This window comes from Polyodon spathula, chromosome 5, assembly GCF_017654505.1.
Source record: "Polyodon spathula isolate WHYD16114869_AA chromosome 5, ASM1765450v1, whole genome shotgun sequence".
Classification (NCBI taxonomy): domain Eukaryota; kingdom Metazoa; phylum Chordata; class Actinopteri; order Acipenseriformes; family Polyodontidae; genus Polyodon; species Polyodon spathula.
Window position 1 is genome coordinate 26630187 of NC_054538.1, and position 14004 is coordinate 26644190.

At 33.8% G+C, this 14004-nt stretch overlaps 1 protein-coding gene across 1 annotated transcript; it reads right to left on the bottom strand.

The window, feature by feature from the left end:
* Nucleotides 1-376: 376 nt before the first annotated feature.
* LOC121316387 (chitin synthase chs-2-like) lies at nt 377-13311 on the bottom strand. Its single transcript, XM_041251465.1, has 19 exons — nt 13265-13311; nt 11598-11733; nt 11044-11226; nt 9596-10632; nt 9234-9329; nt 8985-9137; nt 8522-8669; nt 8319-8384; nt 6883-7114; nt 6387-6587; nt 5230-5514; nt 4892-5071; nt 4118-4568; nt 3102-3226; nt 2520-2863; nt 2125-2235; nt 1207-1421; nt 864-930; nt 377-436 (listed from the first exon to the last, which is right to left on the bottom strand). The coding sequence occupies exons 1-19, from the start codon at nt 13309-13311 to the stop codon at nt 377-379; spliced, it is 4137 nt and encodes a 1378-aa protein (XP_041107399.1).
* Between the last annotated feature and the right edge of the window lie 693 nt (nt 13312-14004).

The following is a 14004-nucleotide window of genomic DNA, read 5'->3' on the forward strand; positions in this document are numbered from 1 at the left end:
CCAAATAATAATAATAACAAAACACTTCTAATGTGCAGGGACTATAAATTATACTTATTTGACCATTTATGTACCGAAATATTGATGTGTTATTCATTTGTGTGTATTGAAAGTGGAATTATATTAGAATTTTATAATAAAAATAATAATAATACAGTATGTAATATTTCCAAACATGTTAAAGTTTTTTTTTTTTCTCAATCATTATTATATTTGGGGTAAATCTTTGAAATTCTAGAATGTTAAAATGCAATGCTTGCCCTACAAACATTCAATAAAACAAGCAAACGACTGGTCCCAACAGCTAATAAATCAGCACAGAACAGGTCTGTAACAATAATTCCTATTTTGTATTTTCACATCAGAGTGCCTTCATCTATAGTAAGATAGGTGAGAGGTTGTTAGAAATTGTCAATCCATCTTTACCTTCATCATCCTGTAAAAAAAGGAACATATCAGTGTTTAGGAGAGAAAACAAACAAACAAACAATAAAAAAAACATTTCACTTTTTGGGGGACATTATTTAGTGATTATACATCAGAATTACTCCTTATTAAAATGGCCATTGAATAGCACTAAATAGTAAATGTCAATTCAAAAGACATTCAGGGTCTATTTTAATGTCTACATTCAAATGATCTAATAATGATATGGGAATCCAACTGTATAACACTTATATTATTCCGAATTAAAAAAAAAATGCCACTGTTTTAGCTATTTGTAGGATAGCAAAATGTGCACTGTGTATCAAATCAACTGACTATCACTAGTGGTACAGCAAAGATGATTTAGTATTTTCATGTATTGTTTAATTAATGTTTACAGAAAACAAAGCTGGCTATGGTAGTCTGTTGCCACTCACAGAGTCCTTGGTATTGTAATCTTTTTCCTTACTTCTGTAGGATACCACATGAATAAGGGTATATACCCTGCAAAGGGAAACAACAATATAAGCAATGGTCAAAAGATAGATGGAAGCTTTTACTACGGTACTGCATATAAAGATAAAGGAGCTACAACAGTGCAAGCACACATGAAGCATGGCAATCTTGAAATATCAGCTTTGTTTATTCTAACAGATATTTTGAACCTTGCAATAATGGAAATAGCAAACTGATTTAGAACTAGGACTGGTTCTTATTTACTGCTAAAATTTTACTGATAGTGTAAAAGGGCCTTTTTAGGGAAGTTTGTTTTTACTGTACCTGTGATACAGCATTGCCAAAAACTGCACAATAAGTAGCACTGCAAAAGTCAGCAGAAACATCAATCCGATGGGCTCCACATTAAGATATTCATTCGTGACTGTGCCATTGGGATAGACTTTGGGAATCTTGATACTGATAGCTTCCCCAATGGCTTGAAGGAAAAATGTAGCAACCACCCAGAGGACATTGACAATGAAGTAAAGAAATGTTGCCTGGGACAGAAAATATGAAGAACATGCATTCAGTCAATAAAAAAATAAATAAAAATAAATCTTTGTTAAAATACAGTACTGTAAAGTTCCTAATAAGAAACTCCAATAAACACAAAGTTTGGACTTGCATACCTAATGTAAATATATCTATTGAACTGAGCTCACATAAGATGGATGTAAACAACGTATTACACTTGTCAGTGATAACGTTTTGCAAAAACTGTATTCTTGTGACAGAACTGGATGCATTCCGAAATTCAGCAATGAATGTCAACAAATCAATTTGGATAATGTCACCGTTTGCCATTTTAAGGAACACTCTGTTGACTTTCAGAATAGGGGTTACTGTGACCACTGACATCCATCAGCTTTTCATACTACTGATTTTACAATGGCAGTTTTGGAATTTGGTGTTGATATTTTAAAATCCAGTGCTGAATTAAGGAATGCTGTGGTGTGACAATATAAATCTATAAATCTCTTAAATCAACAGGGCAGAGGGACTTGCTCATTACATAATGTTACCAGGGGATCTCTGCGGATACCACAGATGCTGTTAAAATGTAAATTTGCAGAATTCCAGACACTAATTTAGTAAATATAAATTATTTTAGATACGTCTGGACTTATACATCTGATGTATGTGTTCTAACTGATTATCTATAAGATATTATAATATTTACACTTGTGCAATTCAGTTTACCTTGTTTCTAAGTGATTTCAGCTCCCTTTTAACCTCTTCTTTATGGGTTTGGTCCTCTGACAAAGGTTCCAAGTATCTTTCAATTAACTTTATCCAAAAGACATTTTCTTCCTGAGAAATACAACAAACAATCTTTATAAACTCAATGGATACTGCCTCACGAAAGCAGAAACTTCCAAAGTCACTTGACCTAAATATGGCAGCCATTTTAAGTCACGGGTCAAAGTGAAGGTTAGAGTTTACGAGATATTAGCACTTGTGATGGAGTCAGATTTACAAAACATATAAGTTCCCTTTAAATCATTAGTGATGTAACGATCATCATAGTAGCACAAAAGTGTGTGCTATTTAAGGCTGGTGTTTCTAACCTAAATATCAAAGCAAAAATAACTTACATCAAGTAGTTTTTCCACCTGAGGAGCCATTAGGGTTTTTTCAATAGCTCTTTTTATTCTCATTTCCAGAATTTCCATTTCATCCATTGCCAGAATTCTTCTTGCGGAAAAATATAGGGACTCCTTAAGTTCTTCTATCAAATTGTCAGGTAATATATCTTCTGGACCTACTGTGCCATATAGTTCTTGATTCAAAGTGTCTGTTAGCATGAGAACCAATTCATCACACACATCTTTGTACCTTTTGTCTCTCAGCACATGCTTTATTTGCTCGGCCAGGTTTCTTTTCAAGTTAGCGTAAGTAAGTTTTTTTAGGAATTCTTCTTGAACCGGTTTAATCCAAACTTAAAGAAAAGTGAAAAAAAAAAACATGTGTTTAACTTTATTTTCCAGTTTCATTTTCAAATTGGGTTTAACATTGATTGTCTGTTCATAAATAGTTTTAACAATACAGCTCAAGGAAATTGTATATGATGCTCGTAACAAAACATGTTAAAATCATTTTTTATAAATTTCTTATAACATATTTGGATTGATTAGTAGTATGTGATGCAAAGAATTTCATACCCTGTATATACTTACCACTTTCAGGTATATCTTGCATTCCGTCCTGCTGCCTGTCCTCCTCCTGCTCCTGCTCCTCATCCTCAACCTCAAAGTGATTGTGATTTTCTTTGTCATTTTCATATTCATCGTCAGAGTTTTCACTGTAACAAAATGTAAAAAATGGTAACACTTTACATTGTAATTATGTGTAAGTAGACATTTACTAAAGGAATTTCATGAGGCGAACAAACTCATAAAGTTCCAAGCGGTATGTATATAAAACAAATCTCGCTATACAATACAGACCATTGTAGATCCAGGCTACACTTATTGTAGTTTGTCAGTGTTGCAAATACAGTTGTCATTTGTCTAATGCTAGAATACAGAGAATCAGCAGTACAGCAATGGCCAAAAGTTTTGCATCACCCTATAGAATTAACTATTTTTGCTTTATAAATCGAATGAAACCTATTGAATAATGTTGCATTAACATGCAGAATTTGCAGTTTTCCATATACAAAAAATACATGAAATACTGCACTACGGTAAACTTTTGCAATATAATTTTGTAGTTTCTTTGATTGCATAAAGGTAAATAAAAGATCTAAATTATGTTCATATATATTTTTTTGTATTATGTCTCAATCCTAAAATCCTAGGTGATGCAAAACTTTTGAACATAACAGTACCTGCCGGGACAGATTCCATCAAAGAATATAGTAACTGTCAGCCATTTAAAACATTGTGTCATAAAATAAAGAAATACATTGCTTTATATGCAGTGCACTATTACATGACACTACAGTACTGTATGACATTTTTTTTGTAGCACAATATCATTTGTATGGCCATCAAAGAGATAATATTGAGTTACTATGCTGTAATATTTATACTTATCAAATCTCGAATCAAATCCAAAGGGTCATGTGTATCTAAAAGTATTTTAAAAAATCAAGAGAAATGGGAAAGATACAGTATGCAATTTACTGCACTCGGACATCTCTGAATGAGATCACCAAGGCACCCTAAAACCTCCAACATTACATATTTACCTTTTGGAACGTGCTGCCTCATTTCCATGTGGGAGGGTCTGGAGTTGGATTTCTTGCAGATTATTTATATTTTGTTGTTTGTTTAGATTTTTTTGTTGAATTGTCTGTTGGAGTTGTTGTAAGACCACATTCTTAGTCTCTTGATTGACCTCTATTTTTATATCCCAGCAGCACATTGTGCACCTCTTGTCACACACCACACCCATAGTTTTCTTTTTTCCCACCTCACTGGTGGACTCTCTGGTACCCCATGACACAATGTGGAGGTTGACCATTGAATATATAGCTAACAGCAGGTACCCACTTGGGATGCAGATTACATACATCAGGCCATAAATAAGTAGACCAAACTCCTGGGGATGGAGGATTGCTGTCGTTACATATAAAATGCTGGCTGACACAAGGAACAGGCCTGATGGTGTGATAAAGGTCTTCTCTTCTACCATTTGACCTGACGAAAAATAATAAATGGCATAGTGAGGACACTATATAATGAACATACTCTGTGGTTACATTTTATGCATGAGATACAGCTCTGAAACCAAAAAAGAAGCAAATCAGATTTGTACAAATTTACTTCAATTATATCATTCAATTTAAGCGGAAATCAAATATAAATCAGATGTAGATACTCATAATTCAGTTAACACGATTTAAAAAAAAAGACCTAAAGCATTCCTTGTCATAAACAAGTACTCAATTACTAAGTTTCCTTTTTAGTATAACTGAATTATGAAGTTGATGTTATGAAGATGGAGCTGTGTAGAAACCTACCTATAATAGACAAGAAGGTTGCAGTCATCAGAAAGGCATACAATACACTCAGAATTGCAGCCACTGCCAGCTGGAATGAAGGTTTGGTTGTGTAGCAAATTATGATGTAGACAGCAGGAGGAATAACACTTAATAAAATAGCAAAGTTTGCATTCCAATTGAACACAAAAGAAAAGGCACCTAAAAAAAGATAAACAAAAAAGTATGACAAATGAGTTTACTCTAGTTGTGTCACGTCAAGAATAGTCAGTAACACACTAGCATTTGCAAAGACAATGCAGATTGCAGTGGGATTGCACTAAACTAAACTAATGTGTAAAAAAAAGTAAGTCAGTTACCTGCTATCATCAAACAAACAGAAGCAGGTCCCAGAATGGACGAACCAACTGTGAATATTTGGTAAAATATGTACGCTCTGGAAATTGAGCTGTTCCTTTTAGATGTTTCTGCACCACTGTGCAGGAGGTCCAGGGTATTGGCCAGCGTTGAGGGTCCCCAGCGCCGTCTTTGGTTGTAAAACTCATTAAATTCCTGAGGAGCATTGGTGTAGGCATCAGAAGCTGCATTGTACTCAACTCGCCAGCCTTGTTGAAGAAGCAGTGTGCACAGCCAGCGATCCTCGCCTTTTAGAAAAATAGTAGATAATAACACACAACGTAAAGAACATATCTGAGGGGACTACATATAACTATAGCACAAATCATAAAGACTTAATAACTGCTGAATTACAAAGCCATTAAGGTGGTATAAATATGTTTCAATGAGTAGTGATATAAATAGTATTCAGCTCAGCACAGAGCAACTTGCTGTATAAACTAAAGTAAAATGTACTGCACTCTATATTGTAATGAACTGCACAAGTGGACGGCCCCACCTAACCCAAACATTGACCTCTATACCCACATACAAAAATGTCATTACATTGAAATCATCAAAGAGACTACAGTATGAGAAAAAAATTAGTCTCTGTTTAATTGGTTCATAAGAAAGTGAAGATGTATTACTTTTATATTACATGATGGACAAAGCTCTTAATAATAAGCACCTGTGCTGTTAAGTACTGTATTTCCTCAGTCAGCTAAGCTTCGGTTGCTTTCTTTTATATTTGTTACACTATACTCTACAATGACTTCTCATCTCTCTCAGTACCCCTTCCAGCTCTTCCAATAAAATAAAAGGTATAGCCAAGGGATTACATTTCTTGCCTCATATTAGTATTGCTAACAACACGGTCAAACATCATCTCCCATTTCACCTCAATAACTGGCTAATCACAACATTTTTAAAGGAACTACTTTCTCCCAGCAGATATAAAAACTAAAACACTTCAAAAATGTTTTTTTTTTCAAAGGAGAAATAAAATGCACATGACATATATTCATCTGCATATAGTAATCTTGTAATCTTGAAGGTCAGTGAGAATGTACAGTGCAGGTACAAGGAATCTAACAGGATGCATTTGATATTAATGAAATAATAAAGGCATGAAAATCACCTTGATCATACTGGACATATTCCGAGGCTTTAGTTGCGGTAGTTGTATATCGTTTAAGAACATTGTCATCCATAAGTGCTGATCCCCTAAATAAACTGAAGCATCCAGGACTGCAGAGAACAGAACCAAAAACATGCTCAGCTGTCTTCTGGAGCCAGTGGCCCACAGCATACTCAAATTTCTGATACCACACCATAGGACCTGCAATAAGGAAACCAAAGGTTCAGCAATCTATCAAATGTAGTCTTTCAAATGTATTTTATAATAATAATGACAGAGGCAAAAAGAGATAACATATAATTAAAAATTGAGACTTGAGTATATATATATATATATATATATATATATATATATATATATATATATATATATATATATATATATATATATATATTATAAAAGTATACTATCACCGACTGGTGACACAGTGGTAAGACAGCATTTCTGTTTGCTCACTTGCCCTTTTGATTCTGCAGGTATGGCAACCTCTACATACCCATTCCAGTAGGGTGTATTCTTCCACAAGCTGCTCCTACATTTTGATACATTCGAAGTCGGTCCAACAGCAAGATCAAAGCTGATGGATGAAAGTCAGTATCCCCGTCCAAAGCCATGATAAATGTGTTATCATCCGATATATTTTTTCTCCTGTTATTTTCATCGTGAGGCAAAATGAAGGCATTTCCATTCATTGATATAAGACTTGCTCGACAGGGGTTAACTACTGTCTGTGAAAGGAAGAAGCAAGACAGGTAAATGAGACAACAAAAATGGCTGCCTGTAAAAAGACACCTGGTTTTGTTATTTTGGTGTTTCTGTTTACCATCAAATCTAAATGTCATGTATAGTATGAAAACATGTTTCATGTATAGTATGTCATGTATGTCGTGTATAGTATGTCATGTATGTCATGTATAGTATGTCATGTATGTCACGCATAGTATGTCATGTATGTCACGCATAGTATGTCATGTATGTCATGTATAGTATGTCATGTATAGTATGTCCACGACTCTGGTAAAAAGGCTGCTATGAAAATATTTCCTGTTGTAAGTCACCTTTATAAAAGCCAACAGTGTCTAAAGACCATGAGGTTTCTTGAGAGCCAAGTGTAAGCAGGCTGGACTGTAACCGTCTTATAATCAGTGGTGCAGTCAAGCCGGAATATTCCGGAACACCATTCCAGTTCTATTTTCTGTAGGCAGCAGTGGCGAAGTCAAGCCGGAACTCACATAATAAGCAAGCTAAGTCACATGACTAACATCACCCGCACAACTGTCTGATTCAGTCAGTAGCCGTCTTGATGCAATGAAAACAGCATTAGGAACGTCTTCTATTACGAACTAAAAATGTCTTCACATTTCAGACTACACCACTGCTTATACTTTACTGGATATTGTAAAATGTCTTAATGAGATCTTTCTCAAAGCTCTTTACTCAAAATTGAAAAAAAGCACCAAACTAATTTACCACACCTGACAAAAAAAAAAAAACTCAGACATTTTATTATTGCTTATAAGTGGTCTTAAGTTGTTTCATTTTTTAGAATGTATTTGGTATTTTTTCTTCCAGAAAAAAAAATTGCCATTGACGATTTGCAGTAAATAGATTTGAGAATATTATCCTATGTTAACATGCAAATAGAATAATTCTAAAATTGCTATTGCACAGCATCTACATTTGTATTCTGCGTATTTTTCCTAATCGATTGCTAAATATATTAATTGAATACCCAAGTGGTTCATTGCCTGCTCAGGAAGCAGAAGACCAGTGTCATTTCAATAATATTTCAATTAATGTTGACGTTTGCAATTGATTTGTTGTCACCATGTAGTCATTTTTTGTAATAACCCCATACCCCTTGACCATTTACTCATGTGTAATGGGTATTTACATGAAATGAAGGGTAAATGAAAATAAAATGTCTATTACCTGCAATCTTTGAGGATTATTAGCAATATAGCCTTTCCATCCAAGCAAATAGTACATGTACATAATCTGAAAAAAACAATGCAATATAGTAGTTTTCATCTTTTGAAAAAATAGTGTACAGCATAACAAGCTTTTTCAGTGAACAGTGAGCGCTTTAGAGCATGTGAACAGGGAGCGCTTTAGAGAATGTTCAATAAAGGTACCTGCGACCATCTTTTCTTGTTACGGATCAACTGTTTATCCTTCAGATGTATATATAACATATTTCCTTCTGGAAGTATACAGGTTAATCGTCCTCCATATGGTGTTTCAAATATTGACACCTCATCAGGCTCCTTATTGGTAAATACCCTACAAAATGAACAGGGGAGGTTGAGAGGAGAATACTAAATGTCAAGGAAACTACGGCAATGTATCTATTGTATAACTATTCAAAAAAATAAACCACAAGTGAGGAAAGACATAACTAATGAGGTATGGCTATATTTGTAATTTTCCTCACACAAAATTCAATATTTTGTATTATCAATACAGCAGTTCCATTAGATTTTCTATTTATCCTGTAGTTTCGAACATCTAGCCTTTCAGTATAAACTGTAATAGCTGAAACACAAATAAAACAAAAACTAAAAAATCTCAAAAGAAGAGCAATGTTGTTTTAATTACCTGTAAACTTCTATTACAACACTGACAAGATCTTTCACGTATTTGTTGACATGGCAGGTATCTTTCTCAAATGAATCATCCACAAATATATGGCATTCAAAATCAAACTTATCTTTATGTTGTTCTTTCACATCACCCCTATATCTGTCCAACCTAAAGTGAAAAATATAATACAATGGGGTTTATGAAAAGTTAAATAACTTATTTTCTGTAACATGAATATAAACTAATGGCACGCAGTAATATTACCTGAACATTGATGTGAGGATCTTTAACATTTCATCGTAAGTTTCGTGCCACATTGTTGCACAGAGGTAAATTACGCAATTTTCAACTTTTTTACCACTAAAAGATAAATAAATATTAACAGTTACATTCTCATCACAGTATTAAATATGTTATCTAACAAAAACATGAAAAGTATATTATTTAAAAAAAAAATTGATATGAAAAAAATAGCGGGTTACAGTTAATCCTAAAATGTATACATTTACATATTCTGGTCATATTCAAAAAATTTTATCCAAGGTTCTTTTACAATAGGTTTTTAATCACAATAGGTCAGGTAACACTAAATGTTTGTGAAAGAACACAAAATAAATTGGATGTACCTCTCTTGTTTTCTCTCTTTGATGATCCTGGTGTTTAAAAGTAAGGATTGATCGATGAAGGCAGCTTCATAGAGTCGGCGAACAAATATCTGAGATGTCCGTTCTATTCTCTGGAATTTCTGAGTCCAAATGTAGTAGGTTGAACACAACAGCCCGACCCACCAGCACAGACCTTCTAGCCCCATTACTGCAGGGCCCCAGGGCTCGTTATACCGTACTGATGTATGGCAAATGCTATTGGAGATTTCATCCAAGACCAGCTTTGAAGTGTCCATAAGTTTGTAATCATAAAAATCTGAGCAAAACCCTCCAATGGTGGCATTGATATTGTTTTCAAGGATATTGCTAAACTGCACCAAGAATGATGCCACAAATGCAATGACTACCGCAGGTGTTGTTAGCACAATGGGGAGAGCAAAGCTGCAGCGGACAGCATGTATTTTACAGCTCACCACCCCAAACCAGTGGCACACAGCAGAGGCAAAAGCTTGCAATAGAAAAAGGCCAACACCTCGTTGGACAGTATCAGCTGGAACGTTACTGAAAACTGACCAATCAACACCTTCAATTGTGATATATACTGCAAACACTATGCCAATAACAGCTGTCCTCAGAATGCTAGAAATCACAAATACAAAGTCTCTGAATCCTTCCAACTCTATCAGGGTATTATGCGGTTTATCACTAGCTTGGAATGAATTTTCCCACCAGTTAAGAGACACCAGGATAGATGCAAATATACCAAGACCAACATACAAATAGTCCTTTGATGAATTCCCATTAGTAATAGTCGATGTTGTTCGTATATAATAATCTAGTCCTAAAAGAATGTAGCCGGCTAACACAAACACAACAGAACAAATTGGAAAAATTATTTTCCAAGCTTTCTTCTGTAAATGGAATGCTGCCTGGAAAATTGATGAGAAAAAACAAACGCTGCCTAATATGAACAGGCTGGTCAGAATATCAAAATGGGGCATTGCAACTAGTGCAAGGAGTGAAGTACCAAATGACACAAAGGATTCAATCAGGCATATCTAAAACAAAAATAGAGAAATTGCAGTTTAGAAGAAAAACAAAACACATTTTAGTATGAAAATATACAATTTACCAAATAAAAAACAATATGAAATGCAACTAGACTTTTTAAAATAATAATAAAAAATGCACAATTAAATACAGCTGAAAAAGAATAAATATAGTTAATAAATTTGGGGGAGGTTCTATCAAAAAATACGCTTTCCTGGTAAAAACGTACTGGAGTGTAAAGAACAGGCAAGCATGGTAAAGCATTATAGAACACATATAAGAAAATCAACCAATCACAGTTACTGATTTGTAAAGATTTCACAACAGATTTTGTTGTTTGGGCAGTCAGAACCACTTAGTTTTACTTTGCGGTTTACTCACCAAACTACACAAGATGACATTGACCACAAGCAACTTACCACAAGCACTGTTTTAATTTTAGGTGCCACACAGCTCTTGAATGCACATTTCCAAAGTGATTTCAGAAATAGCAGCACATTTGGTACGGCTAAACTGCATGCAACCATAAGGAGGTGGAAAGCCCTGTCCTTTTTAATCAAAGAATTCTCACTTGCCATTGTAGTAAGAACTAGCAGGGAACCCTGTATTGAAAGAAACAAAAATATTGCTATATGTTTTATAAATCCACAAACAGTAAAATACCATGCAAGTTTCATCTCCAGCTCTTACTGTAGCATTCATTCCTGATTGCATGAGACATGTGACCGGGGAGACACAGAGATATTACTGTAGATTTCGGCATCGTTGGGAGTGAAAATATAATTACTACAAGCAGTTTCTGAAATAATACCTGTTGTAAAAGTGAAGTGTAGAAACAATCCACAATCAATATGTCATAGTTCAGGTTTATAATGAACAAAACTAATGAGGCTGTTACATTGGCTTGTGATGCATCATACTAAGCCAGTGAAGAAGCTTAAATTTGCTATGACAGATTTGAACAGTAACTTACCTTACTAATAAACGCAGAGCCCAGAACTAAAAGTCCAACAAAGAAAGCAAACAGATGCTGCAAAAAAACAAAACCTCTTCTTTTACGTTCTTTTTCGGCACCAATTGGATTTAGCTGAAAAGGATCCCAGGTCTCTCTGCCAAAACAAAAATCTGTTCTATTAGAGATTTCCATTGGGACTCGAGTGCCTTTTCTGAGGTTCATCTTTTTTACTGTAACTGTTTCAGACATTTAAAGTTTTTAGTTTTAGCCACTGAGATCATACAAATACATAATGCACACATTAAACCTTTGAAATCGAGATCACTCAGTTGAGATCCTATTTTTGAAAACGTTTACGTTTGTTTTTTTTGTTTTCTAATGTACCAGTAAATAATGTTAGCTTATTTCTAGAACTATAAGATGGTATCATTAGTGTCTAATGTTTGTAGTTAAATACATGCTCTAGTGAAACTAGTTTCTTTTACTTTTATGTTAATGTCCTATATTTAACTTTAACTTGTACAACTATTTTGCTCTGCTGTTGAATATAGAGAAAGGGGCAGTTTGTATACAGGAAATTGTTTCATAAATATCACTGGCACAAACATATAATAATTCTGTTTACACCATAAGCCTGTGCTTCAAAGTGTTGTATATATTTTGTCAGATGTACTTTTACCTAGAAGTGCCTGTACTTTTTAGTCAGCTAACCTGCTTTCATATCACTGAGATAACAGCCAGCTACTGAACCAGTGTTCAACAAAAGCACATCACCTTAACTAATACAGGTATGATAAAAACATTAAAAAAAAAAAAAAAAAAAATACCAATTCAAATTCATTTCTGACTATTGATTTATACAATCTGATACAATGACTAACTTGTAAACTAACTTGTAAAACTATTAGCCAAACCAGTATTAGACAGTATTATGCGCTGCTTTATGTTTAAGTTACTCAAAAGAATGTGTGTAAAAGAAGAAGAAAAATGTCAATTCAACAACATAGTTATGAACATACTCCACAATATTATATGATATATGAAAAGCATTTTCAAATCATAATTTTAAACAATGCAGACACATTTGGCTTATAAACAGTTCAAAACTGATACAGGTACTGTAAAAAGAATTGGACGGATATTTTTACAGCAGGTTTATAACTTGGTTTCTGGGTACCTCTCTCCAAAGCAAGCAAGATGTGAGCCTACTTTGAGCTATACAAAGCTTTTTTTCCAGTTGTTTGGAATCAAATGGGTAATTAAAAGTCCCCCAACAAACAAACAAACGTTATTCAAAGTATAATTCTAATAAAATAATGCAAATGTATAATGGAATTCTACTTCAAGTTTTAGTAATCCATTGAAAGTTATATTTTTAAATTCAGAATTACAAATAAATATGTATAATTGTGTCAAACAAATTAATCATTATGTACTTTACTATACTATATAATTTATATCAGGAAATGTACTTTATTGTTTGCTATCAGTGTTAATATAGAAATAACATAATAATCATTAAAGGTAATCATGAAATGATTTCATAGAACAGAAAGAACAAAAGTAGACATTTATGACATTTTGTGCTACTGTGCAGCAGTATATGTTAAATGTTCTATTTTATTAAATAAATAAAAATTTCCCAAATTATATCAAAACAATGAAAAGGTGAAACAGCAACTCACTCATGTCTTTTTTCTCTTTTTTTTGATCTATCTTTTTGCTCCTCCATTTTTGAATAGTATTAGCTAGATTCCTAGAAATAACTTTAAAAAAAAAAAAAAAAAAACAACAATTAGGTGACTGCAGATGTACTGGGAGTCTTGTTCCAATTAAACATCAGATGGTCAACTCTCGTCTTTATGAGTGTGTTCCTTTGAGTCCACCCCTAATCAAAGTTCATTTTATTGTATGACAACTGTTAATAAAGGGTTGATGGGTGGAGGCATGTGCTCTTGTGGTTATTAAAATGATGCATCAAAATTCCAGTCTACACTGTAAAAAAATAAGGAACTTTGGTCAAATAAAATTTGAGCTAACATTTCTTTTATCTACAGTATAGGGGTATGATTCCACAGCCCAGAGACAGTTGGTTTCTTTTAGTCTGGATAATGTGCACTTTCCCTATGCTGAAGAAGTGTTTTGCTGGTCCATTTAGTGAAGTCCCATTCTTTCATTCCTGTAAATTCCTACGGTTGATTTATTCTGTGTAGGTCTACAATAGAGCCATGACACCATTCAAATTAAATACATTTTGAATGCCATTATTCTTTCTGAACAGATCTGGACACTGAAATATAATCTGCAAAAACAGCAATGTAATACCTGTGATAGACATTTGAACTGAACTAATAGTTCCTCCATTAAGACCCTGTGGAACAAAGTGGTAAACAACTAGCCTATTCTAACCTGAATGGCAAGATGG